The sequence below is a fragment of the Mastigoproctus giganteus genome, chromosome 13 (assembly GCF_048544385.1).
Source record: "Mastigoproctus giganteus isolate SK-2022 chromosome 13, ASM4854438v1, whole genome shotgun sequence".
Lineage (NCBI taxonomy): Eukaryota > Metazoa > Arthropoda > Arachnida > Uropygi > Thelyphonidae > Mastigoproctus > Mastigoproctus giganteus.
The window spans coordinates 161,786,587-161,804,455 of record NC_143587.1 but is presented as its reverse complement, the minus strand read 5'-3'; the positions used below and the strand labels follow the sequence as shown (position 1 = coordinate 161,804,455).

The 17,869-nt window shown below is 36.1% G+C and overlaps 1 protein-coding gene across 2 annotated transcripts in view; it reads left to right on the top strand.

The window, feature by feature from the left end:
* The window catches only part of LOC150076558 (uncharacterized), a 90,122-nt gene extending 78,262 nt beyond the window's left edge, over positions 1 to 11,860 (top strand). For both annotated transcript variants that reach the window (XM_090387455.1, XM_090387454.1), the window contains exon 4: positions 9,400 to 11,860. In XM_090387455.1, coding sequence (XP_090243581.1) covers positions 9,544 to 11,379 — 1,836 coding nt within the window. In that variant the 5' untranslated portion in view covers positions 9,400 to 9,543 and the 3' untranslated portion in view covers positions 11,380 to 11,860. The remainder of the gene's footprint in view (positions 1 to 9,399) is intronic.
* The last annotated feature ends 6,009 nt before the right edge of the window (positions 11,861 to 17,869 follow it).

The following is a 17,869-nucleotide window of genomic DNA, read 5'->3' as shown; positions in this document are numbered from 1 at the left end:
GTACTCTTTCCAACAGCTCTACATCCTTCTTGAAATGAGGCCTCCAGACCTGTATACAGTACTCAGTGTGTGGCCTGACCATTGCCTTATACAAGGGAATAATCACCTCCTTATCCCTGCTAGAAAAATTCCTGTATATCATTGACAAGACATCATAATGTCTTGTCATTGACAAGACATCATGAGCTACTCTTGCAGCCCGACTGCATTTCTCAGAGAACTTCATATCTGCCTGCACAATTACCTCCAAGTCCTTTACCTCCAAGATTCTCTACCACTGTCAGTGTAGTACCACAGAGTTGATACGTTGCTCTGGGGTTACTGTTTCCCATATGTAGTACTTTACATTTGTCAATGTTAAACTTCATTTGCCACCTCTCAGCCCATCTGCTCAACCTTTCCAGATCCTGTTGCAGCAGCATAGCATCAGTAGTGTCCTTAACAACCCTGCCAACCTTTATCATCTGCAAACTTGGACATTAAGCTTGATATACTATCATCAATATCATTTATAAATACAGAAAACAATAATGGACCCAACAGTGAACCCTGAGGGACTCCACTAATAACATTAGTCCATGATGAGCAGTGTCCATTGATTACCACTCTGTCTTCTCCCCAAACATACAAAGATTGGCAGGGATCGAGAAAGGTTAGGCAGATGGACTGAGAAGTGGTAACTGAGAAGTTTAACGTTGACAAATGCAAAGTATAATCAGTCCTTGTATAGCACGATAGTTGTGCCTAGAAACCCTTGTGCAATATAAACAACAGGCCCTATGGGAAAAATAGGGTTAGGTGCCGGCCACCCAAGATTGAACACACATTTGTAACCAAAACATTACCAAACACAGTAAATAATCGTAATAAAATACTAACGTAGTTTCTTACGACTATTATGTAATAAAATATTGCTAATGCTTTTGCTTCTGTTGTAAGCAAACTTGTTTTTTGTTTGATTTTCTAACCAAATAGAGGACAGCCATTCCATCTCTTCCAGTTCTTTGTGTCTTAATCTAATGGATTTTAATTACACTTTGAGTTGTTCCTGCTATGAAAGTTGTTTTTATTTTCTCTGCATTCTTTGTAATTCTCGGCGTTGCCTCATTTAGGTCTGTGGCACGTGCAATATCACATCGTCTTTCATTTCACTCAAAGTGTTTCACAATTTCATATTTTTTCTCTATCGACAGAGGCGGACTGGCCATAAGCCTTACCGGGGAAACCCCGGTGGGCCGCAGGCCGGTGTGATTTTGGCCACAAATGCTAGTATGAGGCCACTATAAATTTTCCCAGGTAAGAATTTTTGATCCAGTCCGCCTCTGTTTATCGATATTGCTTTTCTTTTTCTCTCTGAATCTGCAGTGTCTTCACCAGGATGCTTCCTTTTCACACCTTTTAAGTATTTTACTCATTTTTAGGGTTTAAAGCACAATTACAAAACGAGGAGGCACCCTTGATACACATAAACAAAGCTGCGTGCACGTGTAGCAACTGAATAAACAACACTGTAAAGGCAGAGACACACTATTAACACTTCACATTTTACTAAAGCACATTTCTGGGAGTTAATACCATAAAACAATAAAAACAATTTCCAGTTGCATTTCTACTAGTGGAATCTGTTATAAACTGGTAGTAAACTCGATCTAATTGCATTTGCAATTATACCGATAGCTAGAATTGTGTTGGTTTTTACGTTATTATGGTGAAATGTGTTTCCCCCTTCACTGATATAAAAAACATAAATACATTTTCAGAATCTTCTTTTCATTCCTATCGTGTTGGAGTGATTCCGGTCCGACTGCCATTTCTTGTAAACACAAAGGGAAATTGTGCATAAGCGAATTCGGTTCGTGTTATATAAGATATTATTTCCTTATTTATAAATCATGTATGGTCGAATTCATGTAGTGTAAACACGTGTTATACGAGGACTGACTGTACTCCATATGGGTAGCAGGAACCCAAGGGGAAACATACCAAGTCTGTGGTACTACACTCAGGGAGGTGGAGAATGAAAAAGACCTGGGAGTAATTGTGCAGTCAGATATGAAGTTCTCTGAGCAGTGCAGACTGGCTGCGAGAACAGGGCTTGGAGTTTTGTCAATGATATATAGGAATTTTGTTAGCAGATACAAGGAGGTGATTATCCCTTTGGATACGGCAATGGTCAGGCCACATCTTGAGTACTGTATACAGGTCTGGAGGCCTCATTTTAGGAAGGATGTAGAGTTGCTAGAACGAGTACAGAGAAGGGCAACATGATTGGTGAGAGGAACAAAGGGGTGAGCTTACGAAGAAAGGCTTAAGTTCTGCAAGTTGCAGCATCTGGAGACTAGGCACCTGCAAGGTGTATAAGGCCTTGAATGGTTTGAGCAGGCTCGATGCTGACGGGATACTTTCGCTTGCTCAGATTAAGAACCTGATGGGGGCATAGATTAAAACTGAGGAAAGACAGTTGTAGAATAGATGTGTGGCAGTTTACCTTTAGCCAGCGGGTTGCTGATTGCTGGAACAAACTTCCATCTGTTGTTGTGAAAGTTGATAGCTTAAAGAAATATAAGGCTTAACTAGACAAGCATTTGGAATGATGGGATGGGTTTTTTATTTATTTATTTATTTTTTTTTTTTTGGCTGATGCTGTATAAGCTGGATTTCTTGCATCATATGCCTCAACTAACTAATTTGCCCTCCCTATGCTAATTGCTTGGTTGTAGAGGCCATTCTTTGCCTTAAAAGAAGTTAAGTTATTTACATGTCAGATTAATTAAAAATGGAAAAAGAAAATACCAAGCTATTTATAAGTGTTAATTCATAACTAACTTCACTATAAGGACCACATTGTTCCTTATAGTGAAGTTGATATATGATTAATTAATTTTTTGCAGTGTATTAAAAACACACATGGTGATAAATTAATAGCTCACATCATAAAATGAGTAGTATGATATTTTCAGAAATGAATAGTCTATTAGCATTTATTTATTTTTATCCTTATCAGTACAAATGGATAAATTCATTGCTTAGAAGGGGAAAAACTCAAGTTTTTTACTGCAAATTATCACTGCTGATTTTGTAACAGATCACAACAGAAATTCCTGTGACCTTCTACCAGACTTTTCCATTTTGTAAATTGATTACAAAATATGAAAATGTATACATGCCTAAATTCATAAGCAACTGTACATTACTGTATTCAGTTCAAAGTTTGTGAGAATTTTTATTATTATTCTGTGAAATCTCTATCTTGAGCTTAAACACTGTGGACAGAGCATGATGTATTGTGCTGGCTGGTCCACTCAGATTCTTCATTATTAGATAATAGATTATTTGACTTTGTCATTTTGTCCTATTAGAGTTTATCAAACTCTTAACTCCTGTTAGCTAAATGATTTTATGACAACTGAAAGGTAAGGGGAAGAAAAATTGAGTGAAACTAAACATAAAAAAAGTGTCTGGATCTATCCAATTATATTAAGGCAGGCAGCAAAGGGGATAAGCTAACCATTAGCCATGATTATGAGAGCATCCTTAAATTCAGAGATGGTCCCTGTGGAGTGCAGATGCGGTAGTGTATCCCCAAGAGGATAAAAAGGTGACTAGAGTAATTACAGACATGTTAGCTTAATGTCTGTTCCAGGGAAAATAATGGAGTTGCTGGTAAAAGAAGTAATCCAGGACCATCCAGAGAGGAATGCAATTATACTGCAGTCACATGGAATTGTTAAGGGGCAGTCTTGTCTGCCCAATTTGACTGGATAATTTATTTGCCTATTTGTAGAAGAATATGATAAGTAGAACGAATAAATTAAAACGAATAAAAGATTAATGATTATTGAGGTAAATTTCTCTTATTCTTCCACAAATATTGAAGTCAACATAAAAATGTATTGAGGATCATAGCTGTGATCGTACTATCATATACCTGGATTTCGGGTAGGTTGTTGATACTGTTGCACATAAAAGACTGCTGTATAAACTGTTGAAAAAGCTCCATGTTTGTGAGGATTAAGTACAGGAAAAGTTTAACGTGGAAAGGATTTCTTCATAAAAAAATTACAGATTATATTGGCTTAACAACTACAATTTTGTAGATTAGTCCTGTGAGTGCTGCTTCGTTTTTTTTAGTATCAGTAGTGCAAGGAAGCAAATTTATACAGCATTTTGGGGAAAAAAAAAACATTATTTGTCCATCCCTTCTAATAAGATGTTTAATCCTTTAAATTTATTCAAACTACCCACTTCCACAGTACAAGATGGACATATGTGTATCTTGTAACCATCCTTTTCTAGTTTAAACTTATCTCCACTTTTATGTGTTGTCAAAAAAAAAAAAAAGCATTTAGTTTATTCAATCTGTTTAAAGCCTTAAATACTTTATTGAAGTCTCATCACAGGTCCCTAGTGTTCAGAACTGAAGTCATTTATGGTAAGAGTATTCTTCTGTGCCACTGACTAATCTTGTTGCTCTTCTTTGTTCCCACAACAGAAAGATATGGATTTTGCCTCAAAAAAACTCTGCATGTTTCCTTCCAAACTTTGTATACAATACTCAAGATGCAGCCTGACCATTGTCTTATACAACAGTATGATCATGTCCTTGCCGGAAAAATTCTTCTATAACACTGACAGAACTCCCAATGGACTTGTCCTGGTAGCCTATATGCATTTAAGGGACAGGTCCCAGGGACTCACATCTGGTGAGTATGGGCTTGGCACACACAGGGTCCTAAGCTGGATATCATCATTCTTTTCTTTCTTGGTGATTCCCTTCAACTTTTGACTCTCTCTCTCTCTCTCTCTCTCTCTCTCTCTCTCTGTGTTAACTCAGGAACTTTTTTTGTTTTTGGCTGGTGCAGCATAAGCCTAATAATTATAACAAGTGTTATTGGTTGAGGCATTTTGTTAGTTCATTAGCATTAGTAAAGGCATATAATGCAAGAAAGCAAGATTATACAGCATCAGCCAAAAAAAAAAAAAAAAAACCCTTCTCATTTCATTCATCCATTCATTCTAAATGTTTGTCTAGTTCTGTCTTGAATTTATTTAAGCTATCAACTTCCACAATGACAGCTAAAAGTTTGTTCGAGCAATCAACTACCCAGTGGATAAAGGAAAATTTCCACACATCTATTCAACAACTGTCTTTCCTTAATTTCAGTTTATGCTCCCTCAAGTTTGTAATCTGAGCAAGAGGAAGAATCCCATCAGCATTGAGCCTGCTCAATCCATTCAAAGCCTTATACACATCAATCAGATTGCTTCGTAAAAGCACCCCTTTGTTCCCCTCACCAGTCTTGGTGTTCTTCTCTGTACTTGTTCTATCAACTCTACATCCTTCCTAAAATGAGGCTTCCAGACCTGTACGCAGTACTCAAGGTGTGGCCTGACCATTGCCTTATACAAGGGGATAATCACCTACTTATCCCTGTATATCATTGAAAAGACCCCATGACCTGCACTGCTCAGAGAACTTCATATCTGACTGCACAATTACCCACAGGTCTTTTTAATTTTCTACCACCCTAAGTGTAGTACCACACAGTTGGTATGTTTCTCTGGGGTTACTTCTACCCATGTGCAGTACCTTGCATTTGTTAATTTTAATCTTCAGTTGCCACTTCTCAGCCCATGTGCCCAAGTTTTCCAGATCCTGTTGCAGCAGCATACTGTCATTACTGTTATGAACAATCCTTTCAATCTTTGTATCATCTGTAAATTTTGACATTGAGCTTGATATACTTTCATGAGTATCATTGATATCATTATTCAACATCAAATGGCAATTGTTTTCTCTTTTAAGAGTTTATTGCATAATGGGGATTCCAGTGTGTGTGTGTGTGTGAGTGCGTGCGTGCGTGCGATATAACCTAGTTCTGCTGATGGCTCTTCTTTGCTGTTTTAAGTTTCCAATGTTGATGTTGGGCTGGCCATGATCAGTGGTTAGCATTCCCAAACCCATATGCTGCCCTAAAAAATGCACAGTCTATTGTGACTGGAAATTTGGTTGTTGTTAATGATATATGTATGCAGTCTGAATGAATTGGTAAACTCTTTTGCCTTCAGATGTCTAGAGAATAAACAGAAATTTATTTATCTTGATTCCAATAGCTCTTCATAAGATTTTTCTTACAGAACTTACATTATATTCATTCTTCAATCTGATTTTTGTAAATCATTAGATTCTATGATATACTCTTACATAAGGCAGAAGAGTTTACCGCAATCATTAGGTATATTTATCAGTGATATGGGCTCAAATGCTGCACTCCCACAAAACTGGTAGTAATATCCACTTGAAATGTTTTTATTTAATTATGTTCACTTTTTTTTTTTTTTTTTTGCCTACCTTATATAATATTAAGTAGATAAGTAGCACTTTTAATAATACAGGGTGTCTCAAAAATATTGGTACAAACGTTTAGGAGAGGTATGTAACATCTAAAGGAACGTGAATCCCATAGGAACCCATAACTGGAAACGTCACCGTAAGTCGATACACTGCGCTGTTCATCAGTTCGCGAGAGGGAAAATTTCTGGTTTACTCATTCAGGCAGTAGTCGCCGCACGAAGAGCATGCATCGATATACGAACTGTGAGCTGGCAGACATGCACCTAGGGCAAGCCTGGGCAAACAATAACATATATCTTTAGATATATGTTATTTGTTATCATGAAGAAGAAATATAACATAAAAAAATATTCTCTAACAACCAAGAATTTAATGAGATGAATGGAACTGTTTTACATCTTTTAACATTTTTTTAATTTCAGGTGTTAATTTTGTAGTTGAGATTTTTAAAATTGCTTGTAAACGTTCATCGGTGATGCTTGATCGTAAAGAATTTTTATTTAGATTCATGTTGGAAAATGTTTGTTCACATATGTAGGTTGATCCAAAAATAACTAACATTTTTCAGGCAAAATCTTTGTAAGTTTGACGAATTTGTCCGAATTAAGAGTATTGTAAAATTTACAGATTTCCTCACGACGGTGCAATTCCCTTAAATCGGTATCACACTGCAGATCTATAATCTGAAGCTGTAGTTCACTCGGTGCACTATCAATTTCTATTGAAAATGGGTCGCGCACTATTGCCAAACTTGTCTCAATTTTTCGGAAGTCGCCAGATCTTCGTGAAAAGTCGTCATTCAAAGCGTTGATAATTTCACAATATTTTTCAAATTTATTTTCTGGAATCTTTAGCAACTTCGTGGTTGGAAAGTGGTCTACCTTGTTAATCAATAAATGTCGAAGGAACAACTGGAGTTTTAATTTAAATCTATTCAAACTTTTTACCATATCATGGGCGTATAAATTTTTCTCTTGGAACACGGTGTTGAAAGTATTTAAGTGTGTCACGATGTCCAGGGTAAATGCAAAATCACAAATCCAGTTATTATCAGTTAATTTGGGAAAGTCCATAATATTTTTCAGTTTTAAAAATAGAACGATGTCATCTTTAAGATCCCATAATCGCCGAAGAACTTTTCCTAAGCTAAGCCATCGAATTTGGCTATGATAAGGAATATCTGTGTACTCGGATTAAATATCTTGAAGAAAATTAACGAATTGTCTGTGTTTCAGTTCCCCTCGATCGTATTAAATTTACTAGTTTAATAATATAAGATGTGACATGTTCAACTTTTAACACATTTTTACATAATACTTGTCGATGTATAATGCAATGAATTCTAATTAAATTATAATCGGGATAATTTTCACAAATTTTATCCAACGCTTCAACATTTTTACGCTTAACATTTTGTTCTGTTGTAAATTATATCTTGTTAAGCCTTTTTCAAATATATCAGCTCCCGTTGTTTGGTCTTTAAGAGATTCCATTGAAAGAAGCTCTTCAATAATTTCAAAATTAGAGGTACATCCACGTATGAAAATTAATAATTGCGCAGTATTCTTTCTTTCTCGCTTCCGGAGTTAAATTGGCATCATATTCGGAATGTTTAGTAGTGAATTGTCTTTTAATATTGTACTCTTTCAATGCTGAGACACTCTCCCGGCAGATGAGACAAATAGTCTCGTTATTTATGTTAGCAAAAAAAAATTTTGTGTTCCACTCTTCATTGAAGACACGATGCTCTTGTTGAATTTTTCGTTTTTTATTCATTTTTAAAAGGGCGTAAATATTATTTTTATCACTACTGGCACCAAGATGATAACTGAAGATAACGCAAAAAAACTAACTAAGGGATGACTATCAGAGAAAACAGATTGGAACTGCGGCCGGTCAGCAGTCCTAGCCTATTACTCCGCCACCGCAGCAAAGCCGTTGTCGTCATCACCAGTTGTCTGTTACCGTAGTTTCGCGCGGTTACTTTTATAATCGCAAATTATACTGTTATAAAAGCGCCCGTTGGCTCGCTCTGGTTCGCACACAATTTTTTTCAAATTCTATCTCAATTTGAACAATATAGAGATGATAAAACAATTTACAAGTCGACAAATTCTATAATATGCAAATTTATTTTTCAAAAAGGCATAAAATAAGTAAACTCTTTTCGAAAATACAATTAAAGCTCGCTGGCCGCATGCGGCCCACGGGCCATAGTTTGCCCGGCCTGACCTAGTGTATGGATTAGCAGAGGCCCACACGGTGTGTGTGCCCCCATGTGACACAACATCGCTTCGCAATAAATGTGTGTGCAGGTATTGTCGGTGTATGCATAGTCGGCCCATACCTGTTACCATCCCGCATGAACTACGCTAAATATCGGAACTTTCTTGAACAAGTTCTACCAGGGTTACTTGACAATGTTCCAGCAAATGTGAGACGCAACATTTGGTTTCAACATGACGGGGCACCTGCTTATTTGAACAGGCATTTTGGCCGTCGATGGATTGGCTGTGGTGGACCCGTTGCCTGGCCCCACACTCACCTGATTTATCGAGCCTTGATTTCCTTCTGTGGGGGGCCCTCAAATCTATCGTGTATGAATTGCCTGTGGAGACAGAAATGGATCTCGTGGCGAGACTTGTCTGCACTGCTGCTACTGTCAAAGAAAATCCACGTGTGTTCGACTGCATCCGCCAATCCATGATGCGTCGGTGTCACGCATGCATCGCGTGTTACCATGCACAATCTGTGATAAGACATTCTCTCATGGTGGAACCTTTGAGCATCTGTTGTAACATCATGAAATGCATCCATCTCGTACTCCATTGTTAATATTATGTCAAATAAATGTTTGCCACTAATTACTGTCTTGTGCCTCTTCTACTACTTTCCCATGACGTTTCCAGTTATGGGTTCCTATGTGATTCACATTCCTTTAGATGTTACCTACCTCCCCTAAATGTTTGTACCAATATTTTTGAGACACCCTGTATAAACTGCCGTTATTGAAGTTCTGAATATTAATTTTTTTTTGTTTTCAGCTTTCAATAAATGAAAATAGTTCACTGGTATTAATGGATCATTGGTGGAGCAACTCTGTCCAACAGGTGGTGCTACGAGTTCTGTCTTATATCATACTTTATCTAACAATGCTCTGTTTTGTGGTGTAATGCCCACAAGGTGTCATGCAGAACGGTTCCTATTCTTGGGCAGCTTCTGTATCCTCCCTTGGCCAAAAGGGCTGGAATCCAGGTTATCAGGCAAGCTTGACAGACCTGTTCTTAAAGAAGAACTTTGGAGTCAGCATTCCACAATTTACACCTGCTTCAAGATACATTGAAAAGATTTCTGGAGAAACTGGTGCTGCAGCAGAGGAGGAGGGAGAAAACCATCAGAAGTGTTGTCCTCATCCAGATGCCAAAGATAAGCCATATCCCTGTGGAATATGCCAACAATATGCAAATATATGTAGTAGTTTAAAAGTAGATAATGCATTAATTCCTACTGAAGAGCCAATCACATCACCAGGAAGTGCTTGTTCTACTCAAGAGTATAAACAAGCTCCTCTTTCAAATTCTGATCTGTCACATTCACAGGTTAAACCATTCCCTTCAACCGGTGTTCCTGGGAAATATACCCAGGTGCCAATCAAGCAATTTGTATGTATTATATGTCACAAACTCTTCACTCAGAAAGGCAACCTAAAGACTCATATGATGATACATACTGGTGAGAAGCCTTATGCCTGCAATGTGTGTGGAAAAAGCTTTACACAAAAAGGTAATGTTGACACTCACATGAAGATTCATACAGGTGAAAAAGAATTTTCCTGTGACATGTGTACTAAGCGATTTACACAGAAAGGAAATCTTAAAACGCATATTCGTAGTGTCCATACCAAAGAAAAGCCATTTTCATGTACAGTTTGCAATAAATCTTTCTCACAGAAAGGTAATATGAGAACCCATTCAAGAACCCATAACAAAGATGATCGTTTACCATGCACAATCTGTGGTAAGACATTCTCTCAGAAGGGAAATTTAAAAACTCACATGCAGCGTCATACAGGAGAGATCCCTTCCAAAAGACTTTATAATCCCCAAGCTTCAAATGTTTCTAATGTCAATTCACGTTATACTCCATATTCAGGATCCAACTTATCACCACCACTTCTTAAATCACCCCCACCGTTACCACCACCACCGCCTCCTCCTCCTCCGCAGTCTCTAACTACGCTAAATTCACCAGTAACAAATACCACCAGAAGTAATTCTTCACCAAGCGTGCCTCAGATGTGCACACCAGCATCAGGCTCAAGTCCAGTTTTGGGAACACATAAGCTGTCAACCCCTTTGCATATTGATGATGGTTTTCCTGAACCGCTGCCACCTGAAAGACCTTCTCTTTCTTCACCGATATCATTAGTAGTGCCCGGAACAACCAGTATCAACCAATCGCATGGAGCTCATAATGCAACTCCAAGTCCTTGCCACTCTCAGATATCTAGCCCCTCACCAAAAGAAGATGGAAATTATCCTCATATAGTTCATAGTAAACATGACCAGTCCCTTGAGTCCAGTGGTAGTCATTATTCTGGAGGAAAATCCCATTCAGATCCTCATTCTTCACCATCTCGTAACTCCCCAGAACCAACTCTAACAAGTTTATCATCAAGTATTATCTCTCATCACAGTCATCATCAACCGACGTCAACAGGTATGGAATTTCGGCCATTCTATTCTGCTCCCCCTACTCCCATGTCTACTTCTCTTGTAGCAACAGCACCTCACTGGTTTCCTCTTGCACCCAATCGTAACCATAGCAACCATACTCATTCTGGTTTAGATGCTTACGGTACAATACCATATACCACTCCATTATCTCGTTTGACTTTACTTGCATCACATTTTGCCTCTCACACATTAAACAGCCAACAGGCTGAAGAAAAGAAGTTACATAACTTAGAAGAGCAGCATTACCACTCTTCAACAAATCCAGACTTTTCTCAATTGTTGGATTAAGCGATACTCAGAAAAAAAAAAAAATGCAATACTAGTATCTACATGTGATAACTGATGCTGCTTTCTAATATGCAGCAGTTCAGTCAGTTAAATTTTGTAGACTTCTTTTGAACAACTGCTGAACTAGAAGAATCAAAGTAGAAATATTGTAGTAATGCCAAGAATTTGTAGAATCAGCATGAAATTTCCAAGAAATTTTTATGCATGTAGAGAATATGAAGAAAGAGCATTATAGTAAATAGTGTGACTTCCTCCTCACCCGGTTATGTCCAGTTTTTTCTGCATACTTTATCTGTTATTGTTGCATGTGTTTTATATACTTAAAATAACTCTGTTCAAGATCCCTAAGCTCTTACGTCAGTGTGGGCCAAGTTTTTTCATAAGAGAAAACTGTATCAGGTTATTGAAAAATTGTAATATTTTAAATGTAACTGTAAAGAAAAAAAGTAATATACAGTTTTGCTCCAGTAGTTGAAGATGGTGACACAGGAATCTTTTATATATATAAATATATATATACACATATATATTTTTTATCTAATGAAAAATTTTCTTTCAGAATTTCAATTTATTTCAGCATTTATTGAGAGCTTTATTATGCAGGGTTGTTTTTACACAATTTTAATGCCACATTTTTGTGATCTGATCCTTCTCAATATATATGTATGGCTTGCTTTTAATATATGTATCTGCAAATTTGGTGCTGTAATATGTTTTCATGAAATGATGAAATTGGTACTTTTGAAATGCCATAATATATGAAAATCTGTCTAAATTTTATGAATAACATTAAAAGAAGAAAATGCATATATTGTTAAAGAAAGAAACTTCGCATTGCATTGAATTTTAACATGTATAAATTAATATCAGCAAAGTTCCTCTTTCAGATATAATACTATAAAAATGTACAGAATGGGGTAAAAATTTTTGGCATTAAATATTGTTTTCCAAAAAAAAAGGGGGGGGGGGGAAATAGAGGCTAAATTTATTTTGTGAAATCCTAAGGTACATTACTCATTTTATTAAAATATCAAACTGCTGATATTCTCCCCCACTCATGTTTTTAGTTCTGTGTGCCAGCATTTGAAGACCTTAGTATTTTCTATCGACATCCTAATTATTGTTATCTGGCTTGGTTTTTGTCAGTATAAAATTTATATTGTAACTTTTACAAAGTAGTATAGTTAATAAATTCCTTGATTCGTGTTTCTTAATTTTATTATATATTCTTGCTTGTGTATTTATTTTTAGAAACTTAATAATTGCACAGCCTTGAAAGCAACATCAATACTTTTGGATATAACATGTTGATTGTATATATTTGTTCTTAACTTTTATGTGTCCAAAGCAATACACTTTCATTTTGCACTTTTTCCTCTTATTGCTAATAGTTTTATCCATATCACCACCATCCACATGCAGTGAAGAATAATGCTTCTGGTCAGCCAAAATTTTGATATTGAAAAGGTTCAGTACTGCAGCTGCATGGACAACTAAGTTTGATAAAAGTTTGCAGTACTCTTAAATATTAAAATCACTTTATAAGCCAGAGAGGTAGCGCCTCCATAGCCAGGAGCAGCAGTGCGTAGCACACGCGCTTCTTGATTAGACCAGGGTTCGAGCCTGTATCCACCAAATATGGAAGATGCGGAAAGGCTAGAGAATGACTGCCGCATATCCCCGGAGTAATATGGCCTTAGTTGCTAATGCTCCTAAAAAAAAAAAAATAACAAGCCGGGGGGAGAGGAAGACTTAATATCTGAAGGATAAGTGATAGGTTTCTCTGTTGACATAAAATCAAAACTTGTAGATTAAGTTATAGATGGTTGGTCCCCCCCCCCCCCCCATTAACTAGAAGTGAGAGAAGAAGAAAAAAATGTTCTCTCATAATAGTCAACATTTACAATTAATTAAAGAATATAAATTTCATAAAAAAAAAAAAAATTCATCATATGAAATAAGCCATATTTTTTTTTTGTAGAATTAAAGTTTTATTTTGTAATTCCATGTTTTTACACCATATATATTTGGTATTGTATAATTTTTATATTAGAGAATGTTTCTTATAACACAGAGCAGGAAGCCATTCAGAAATTTATGAGCTGCAGCACCAGTGATTGGGCACTGATTATCAAAATATAATTTAATTTTTTAATAATAAAAATGAATATTTTCTAATGCAAAATAGCCATGTGGTCTGGTATTGAGGGTGCCGAAGCACATGCAGTTTAAATGGACCATGCTTCAAGCCCATGACTACTAAATATGGTTAATAATTGTATTTGTTGTCAAAATAATTAATGTAAACTCCTCTGACATGGCAGTTGTTCCAGAGTATAAAGAAAAACATTTTGTGATGTGCTAGTTTTAAAGTCAAGACAATTGAAAGCTGCCATGTGGTTTTTCTGTGATTAAAAACTTAGTGATGCTGGGCATTGATTATATGGCACCCCACTTCATCTTGATTTACTGTGTACCATCTGTTAGAGTCGTGGGTTCTTTTTTCAGCAAAAAGCATTTGAATAGGAATAAATTGATATAACAGAGACAAGTGAATAATAGCTGTGGTTTTGAAATAATCATTAACAACATTAGTGCCTCTCACATATACTTAACCCATCACTGGAATGTGTGAGAATAGTAGTTATCCCCAAATTTAAACAGTTATAGTGGCTATTTCTCATGAAACTATACTATCTCCACTCTAAGAATAACACACTGTATATATATCAGTAGTAGTTAGTCATTAAACAAATATGATTTTTCATATCTCAATGTTTGGTAGCCTATAATGGCTAGGAACAGAGATGCACATTAAATCTATTCAGTTTTGCTATTGTGTATGGATTTGTGAAAATAAAATACCTTGATCATGGGGTGGTAATTTTTTTTAACTTAAAAAAACAGTTATAATATTTTCTACCTCAAGGAGGAGATTTCTTGTGTAAATCTACTTAGCAATGCTGTAAGACTGCAGAAATAATTAATATTAAATATAAATAAAAGCCAATAGCATTTTTTTAAAACCAGGAACTGATTATGCTATCATCAGTTGGAAGATGAAGAAAGATGTTGCAGAAGGTAAAGGCATGGGTTTTAACTTCAGAAGAGGGAACTTTGACAGTTTAAGTTGCTATATGTTATCTGGGTGGATTGCCAAATACATTGAATTATGGAATACTTTTAAAGCAAAAATCACAGATACATACCTTTTAAGAAATTATTGTAGGAGGATGCCGAAACAGATGACCTGCTGTCTGATCAAATATAGCATGGGACAGTTACAAGTTGATCTATAATAGTGCAACAAATAAGGAACGTAATCAAATTGGATCTTTGTGCTGTGAGCTTCCATCCCAAGCTGCCTTCTGGGTCTTCACCCATATGCAATGCAGTTGTCGTTTGTATTTCTTCTATAGTAGGTTATTTTAAATAAAAATACAAGACATATTTATCTCTACCATTTGGCTTCGATGTGGGGATGGGACCATCACATCCCCACCATGAGGAGGTAGGTTGCTTTTTCTACCAACCGCGCATCTCGCAAACTCAGTAAAATAACTAAAGTTATTACAATTTTCAAACAACTCAGCCAAGTTATTTTCAGTGAGAGCGACCGTCCTCATAAATAGGACACTGGAACAGAATGTGGAGGCCAGTGTCTGGCTCTCCGAAAGCAGATAGCTCCATTGGGGACAACCCCAAACTGGAGCCAGGAATGCCTTTCCCAGCTCACTACATGAACCAAAGGCAAAAAGGTGTATAAATGCTAACCCCCAATTCATCACTGATTCGTTTTTGTTCAGTTGGTAAATCGAGCATAATGGCAAAAATCTGTTTGGAGATTCCCCTGTTAAGGGCATACTGCACCACAATCAACTCATTTAGCATCTTTCCAGCAAGAACATGTAATGTGTTTGTTGCCACAGTTCTGGAAGCCTGTGTGATTCCTAGGAGAGCAAATGTTCAATTGACCCTCCCCAAGCAGCAACCGCATAAGTCATGTGCTGGAGCTTAGTATACAACCATTTCACTTTGTCTTGCACATATGCCACAAAGGTCAATTGCTTCCCGAGGACAAAACTCAGGTACGTAAGTTTCTTAACCATTCTAAGAGAGAAATCTCCAGAGTGACAAACTGGTGGTCTGGTCCAACTGAGGTGTCCCCTCAGAGACTTATAGCTTATGCAGGTTTGTCCACTAAAACATCATGTTAATGTAGAGTAGTACAGGTGAATAGCTTAATGAAAAACAACTATTAAATTAATGGTCATAATTACAGATGATTGTTATTTTGAGCATAAAGGCTAGTCTTCTGGAGTTTGTAGCATATACCCTGTAGTTTTGAACTGGAGAAGTGTAATCCAGGGACATTTAAATAGATGTGGCTTTGTTAAGGGAAAATAATGCTTAACTAAGTAGGCTATTTTGACAGTTACTCATGAGCTGGATTTAAGGAATAATTTCAACAGGTTGGGTTCTTTCTCCTTTTCATAAATGACAGAAGCTATGATGTCAAAATTGGGTGGAGGAGTAAAAGGATGTGTAGATATGAAGTTTTCTAAAGAATGTAAACAGGCAGCCAGGAAAGCCTATCAATGATTTTTTGATTATAATTCCACATTTGAAAATAGTCGTAGAGCTTGGCAACTGCTCTCAGAGTTAACTTGACCAGCAAGTCATTTATTCTACCTGTCACGTAGAATAAATTCAAAGATCAACTGGATAAGAAGTTTTTCCCAGGATAATCCAAAACTACAATAAGAGATATATTCCAGAACTTCTTACGTAACTCATGGATGACTAATAAAATATTGCTACTATACTGCGATATGCCAAAATTACATAAGTTCAATTAAAAACTGTCAAATCTGAATTCTGTGCGATAATTGCTAATGTTTGACCAAAGGGGAAAATGCACAGAATTTCAGCTATTGCCAGTGCAATAAGATTGAGTTTGCTACCCATTTATAATGAATTGCACTAACAAAATTGTTTTTAGTTTTATGGTAGTGATTCTTTACAGAAAATTTCATTTTGACCATTATCATGGTGGCACTAGTAAATCTACCAAGAAAAGGAAAGTGATCGATTTGAATCAGAAAATTAATCATAGTATATTTTTAAGTTTATTGCTCCGTATTATATATAGATTTTCTATATTGAAAAATGTTCAGCAAACTACATAGAAACTTAACATGCAATAGTTGTGTATAGTTTGGTCACTGACATTATAATGGTTCATTAAAGATTTAACAGATGCACTGTTTCAAATAATCATGACTTTTTTGAGCAACTGGTATGAAAAAAAATACCCATAATGCTGCTTCTTGTTGAATTGCAAAACATTTGTTTATACCTATTCTAGTTATTACTAATTTTTTGATTTCTTTTAATGGTGAATCTTGAAGTGTCCTGGTAAATCAAGGGTCTGCTGTATAGAAATTATTTATAATATTAAACAAGTTAGTGCCAAGCATTGTTTTCTATTATATTGTGAATGGCTTCATGAGTTGCCCTGATATTCCACTACTTTGCCAATGTAGAAGACTAATGTTACTTATTCTTTCTGGAAGTGCAATAACAGAAATTATGCTTGGCACTAAATTGTTTTCATATGTTCAGTTTTGAAACTTAATAAGGAACAGAAAGTTAAAGCAATTAGAAATCCTTACCATAGGCAGAGTAAAATAGTACTTTCTTTAAAGTTAATATTCATACCCTTATGGGTTTTTCCCCCTAAGAGCACCTGTGGCAAATAGTATTACTACATTGTAAAATTAAGTCCCAGTTCTTTCATAAGTAACACCTCTTTTGACAACCCATTATGAGTAGATCATATTTTTCCACTGTAATTTAGTTGCATAGGATGAAAAAGTTAAACACACTCTTGAAATTGGGTGGTAGGTAGCAGTGTTGTTGCACTAGAGGTCCCTGAAAAACTAGAAATATAACAATTTGTTTTTGATATTTAAGCACAGAAAGAAGATTGGTTATGCCCACAGGTGCCTAGTTTCCAAAACTTAAACCTTTCTTATACAAAGGGAATATCCCTTTCAAAACCCAATGGAACTGCAACCTATGTTTTCATTATATCCACATTTACTCAAAGAACTAGTGATGTCCTCTTAAATTCAAGAATCCATAAGTTGTAACTACTTCTGTCATGAATTCCATGTTTTGTATTAATCCGAAATTAACTGCTTAATTGTTCAAGAATAGAATGGGTTCAGTTGATTATAGTTGCTGAAATATTTCTCAATCTATTTAGAAATGGAGTTTTATTCTGACATAGTCCTTATGTATCTATAGACTATCATTGAAAGGGTGGCCAGTTTCTTTTTTCCTAAGGCAATGATTAGTGCAGATTGTCTTGTGAAACTTTGCTATGTATTATATAGGGTCAGGCTTTTTTATTTGAGTTATGTGCACTGCATGGTGTTAAAGGGTTTGGTTAATAATATCTTTTTTCATGTTTAACTTGGATTGT